The 4363-nt window shown below is 41.4% G+C and overlaps 1 protein-coding gene across 1 annotated transcript in view; it reads left to right on the top strand.

Annotated features, from left to right (window-relative positions):
* Positions 1-4357, top strand: part of scn4ab (sodium channel, voltage-gated, type IV, alpha, b) — a 14355-nt gene extending 9998 nt beyond the window's left edge. The window contains exons 16-25 of the mRNA XM_035654276.1: positions 170-454; positions 919-972; positions 1229-1366; positions 1475-1579; positions 1739-1930; positions 2105-2183; positions 2277-2898; positions 2976-3120; positions 3213-3290; positions 3691-4357. Of these exons, the coding sequence (XP_035510169.1) occupies positions 170-454; positions 919-972; positions 1229-1366; positions 1475-1579; positions 1739-1930; positions 2105-2183; positions 2277-2898; positions 2976-3120; positions 3213-3290; positions 3691-4050 (2058 nt within the window). The 3' untranslated portion in view covers positions 4051-4357. The remainder of the gene's footprint in view (positions 1-169; positions 455-918; positions 973-1228; positions 1367-1474; positions 1580-1738; positions 1931-2104; positions 2184-2276; positions 2899-2975; positions 3121-3212; positions 3291-3690) is intronic.
* The last annotated feature ends 6 nt before the right edge of the window (positions 4358-4363 follow it).

Here is a 4363-nt window from a genome sequence, read left to right as displayed (position 1 = left end):
TCCTGCTGGCTGTTAGAGAGAATGTAGGTTTTAAGACACTTCTGCGTTGGCTTCAAATTTCTGACCCAGAAGCTCAGTCCATTATATATACTGATATACATATTTTTTATTGCATTTTTTTCTTTTCGTTTAATGTATTGACCTGACCCCTTTGCCTGTCTGTCCTTAGGTAGTGGTGAACGCCCTGATTGGAGCGATCCCGTCGATCTTTAATGTGCTGTTGGTGTGTCTAATCTTCTGGTTGATCTTCAGCATTATGGGAGTGAATCTGTTTGCAGGAAAGTTTTATTACTGTTTTAATGAGACATCTGAGGAGTATTTTCCCCCTGAAATTGTCAACAATAAGACAGAGTGTTTGGCATTAATTAAAGCAAACTTCACTGAGGTCCGCTGGAAGAACATTAAAGTGAACTATGACAACGTGGGGATGGGCTACCTGTCACTGTTACAAGTGGTGAGTCTCAATTCTAAACATATGTCATACAAGTGATTCAGTCTGATATATGAAACAGTAAAACTATGAGATATGACAGGTTAGGCATCAAAATAATATTTTTTAACAATTTTGTCAGTCCTGCTAAGACTTGCAGTGAACAAATTACCCTATGGGGATCAATAAAGGATAACGAAACATACCTAACAGTATGTTTGTGTATGTTAGAACTGAATCTATCAAACCCCCACAACTGATGGCTACAATTAAACAGTAATCAGTTAAATATGAGCATATTTCTTCAGCATAAGAATAGTTAATCTGAGCTGGCATTCTTTTCTGTACACACATTTTTTAACCTGTTGGGTCTCACTGTATGCAGATGACTGGACTTGCTTTATATATCATATCATATTATATACATATATAGATTACATTTAGTTGTCTAAATGGAAACTGATAATAATGAGTCTTGTCTCTTTCAGGCCACATTTAAAGGCTGGATGGACATCATGTACGCAGCAGTGGACTCCAGAGATGTCAGTATATAAATAAATAAAACAATTCTGGGATTAATACTTCTGTGAAGTACCCTTGAAACCTGTGCCTAGATTAATCTAAACCTATTGTGCCAATCCTAACAACACTAAAAGAATGTCGTATGTTGTATGAAGATCTTTGCTGCGTCTCAAATTTGTACGAAGCAAATTTGTGATTTTGTGTTGCACAGGTAAAACTTAAAATTGACTTGAGTCTGGTTACCATGGTTACCAAACTGTGTGTGTGTGTGTGTAGGTGGAGTCCCAACCGATCTATGAAGCCAATCTGTACATGTACATTTACTTTGTCTGCTTCATCATCTTCGGCTCCTTCTTCACCCTAAACCTCTTCATTGGAGTCATCATCGATAACTTCAACCAGCAGAAAGCCAAGATATGTTTACACTCACTGAATGCTCTGTCCAGATTCAACTGTGATAGTAAATATTATTCTGTTTCTATCTGTCAGTGAGTTAACTGTAGCCTTTTCTTTTGTCTTTACATGGGAGGAACAGATATTTTCATGACGGAAGAGCAGAAGAAATATTATAACGCCATGAAAAAACTGGGCTCGAAGAAACCTCAGAAACCTGTTCCTCGACCTGAGGTCAGTTCAGTTACTTCCTGTCTGACTTTATTAAAACCAGTAAACCAGAAGACAGTAGATACAGGTGTTTAAAGTTCAGATGAGACCAGAATTAAAACATCAGTCTGAAGCAGTTTCCAGTCCTTCTTTCTGGGCTAACGTCATGTGTTTCTTCTCAAGAATAAGTTCCAGGGTTTGGTCTTTGACCTGGTGACCCAACAGTTCTTCGACATCTTCATCATGGTGCTGATCTGCCTCAACATGGTGACTATGATGGTGGAGACGGACGAGCAGAGTGCGGAGAAAGAAATGATCCTGTACTGGGTCAACCTCGTTTTCATCATCATCTTCACCACAGAGTGCTCTCTGAAGGTTCAGTTATAGTTTTATATAGTTTTTTATATTTTGTAATATTCTTATCTGTGATAAGATTGTACTCGTACACTGTACTCTTTTTGCATTAAATTCCCCAATGCTGCTGTGTGTAACTTAAATTTTTCCTATGGGGGATTAATAAAGGTATATCTTATCTTATCTTATCTTAAGGTCATCGCGCTCCGGCAGCATTATTTTGCCGTAGGCTGGAACATCTTCGACTTTGTGGTCGTCATCCTGTCCATTGTAGGTGAGTCGGGAAAGTGTCTGGTGATGTTATTGTCTCATCTGGTGATGTCATTGTCTTGTCATTCATTCTTGTGTCATTCTTTCTTCCCCTCAGGTCTCCTCCTTGCTGATATCATAGAAAAGTATTTTGTCTCACCCACGCTTTTCCGAGTAATCAGACTGGCTCGTATTGGCCGAGTCCTTCGCCTCATTCGTGGAGCCAAGGGTATCCGGACACTGCTGTTTGCCCTGATGATGTCACTTCCTGCCCTCTTCAACATTGGCCTCCTCCTCTTCCTCATCATGTTCATCTTCTCTATCTTTGGCATGTCCAACTTTGCCTACGTGAAGAAGGGGGCCATGATCGATGACATGTTTAACTTTGAGACGTTTGGAAACAGCATGATTTGTTTGTTTATGATTACCACTTCAGCTGGATGGGACGGTCTGCTGAGTCCCATCATGAACACACCGCCGGACTGTGACCCCGCCATAGATAACCCAGGAACGACGGTCAGCGGAAACTGTGGTAATCCGGCAATGGGCATCGTCTTCTTCACCACCTACATCATCATGTGCTTTCTGGTGGTGGTCAACATGTACATTGCCATCATCCTGGAGAACTTCAATGTAGCCACAGAAGAGAGCTCTGACCCTCTGTGTGAGGATGACTTTGAAATGTTTTATGAAACCTGGGAGAAGTTTGACCCTGACGCGTCACAGTTTATACAGTACAGGTGAGTCCCTCTTTCTGCAAGCTGGGTCTTCATCTGGGAATTTTCTGATCCTAAACTGACTCTGATGTGTTCCACAGTAAGCTGTCAGATTTCTGCGACACTCTGAAGGATCCTCTGAGGATTCCCAAACCAAACACCATCAAACTGATCCACATGGATCTTCCTCTGGTTCCTGGAGACAAGATCCACTGTCTGGACATCCTGCTTGCACTCACTGCACAGGTACCATGACCCCTATACCCAGATCCAACAAAACCCTGTCCACCGTCCACTGCTGATATTATATTATATTATATTAAATTATATGTCTGCAGGTTTTGGGTGATTCAGGAGAGATGGACACTCTCAAAGCCAGTATGGAGGAGAAGTTCATGGCCAACAACCCCTCCAAGGTTTTATTCTATTTTATTATTTTGTTTTACCCATTATCTTGACCCACACTCTTCATCTTCATTCCTATTTAATCTTAGTGTTATTTTCCACATTCATACAGTATTCATATAATTCAATACAATACTGTGAACGGTTTATTTTTCTATATGTAGTCTAATGTAAATGACAGATGGTGGTGGAGCATATGTTTAAGTTTTAGATCTTCAGGCATGAATGTATTTAGAAAAAGATTTGACCTTCAGTGGTTCATGATGAAAACAAGTCAAAATGTGGAAAATATTTTCTATGTTGACTTTATCTGTTGAAATGTTTTCAATGATTTGTCTCTTGCAGATTGGGCATTGGTCATTCATTGATATTGTTTATAACTGATTAGACTGTAATTATTGTTACCTACAGGTGTCATATGAACCAATCAGTAGCACTCTACGGAGAAAACAGGAAGAAGTGGCAGCGACAGTGATCCAAAGAGTGTATAGGAAACACCTCCTGCAGCGGACAGTCAAACTGGCGTCCTACAAATACAGAGAGAAGATGGAGGGACGGCGAGACGAGAAGGCTCCGCCAGAGACAGAGGGACTTCTTTGTAAACGACTCAGTCAGCTGTATGGAAACAGCGCAGAGACAGAGGAGCCCATCTCAAGTGAGGATCCCCCCGCCCGCGTGGAGCTTCAGAGCGAGTTTCTCCTCCACGCTGCTCCTCCTCTCAATGCCCCAGACTTCCTGCGACACGAGAATCTGAGGGAGTCTATTGTCTGAGGATGTTTCTGCAGTTTTTCCTGTTTTCCTCTGTACTGTGCAAACTCACCTCTGGTGTTTCTTGTTGGAGGAGCAGCTACAGCATCTGTGGAGACTCCGCAGAGCGACAAATCGCAGCAGAGACAAGTTCACAGTGAACGCTGCAGACCTTCAACCATCGATGACGCTTAAACTGTGTCAGTTGGTTCTGTTCTTCCTGTGGCTTCGCACTTGAAAATGTCTTGTGCTGAGGTTTTTAATCTTCTAACAGTTCCCGTCTAACTATGGTGCCAGTAGAAACTGAATTTGCATACCCTGATTTATCGTCTATTTT

Source organism: Morone saxatilis, unplaced genomic scaffold, assembly GCF_004916995.1.
Source record: "Morone saxatilis isolate NCDOM2014 unplaced genomic scaffold, NCSU_SB_2.0 Contig14, whole genome shotgun sequence".
In the NCBI taxonomy this organism is placed as follows: domain Eukaryota; kingdom Metazoa; phylum Chordata; class Actinopteri; family Moronidae; genus Morone; species Morone saxatilis.
This window is presented reverse-complemented; position numbering and strand designations above follow the sequence as displayed.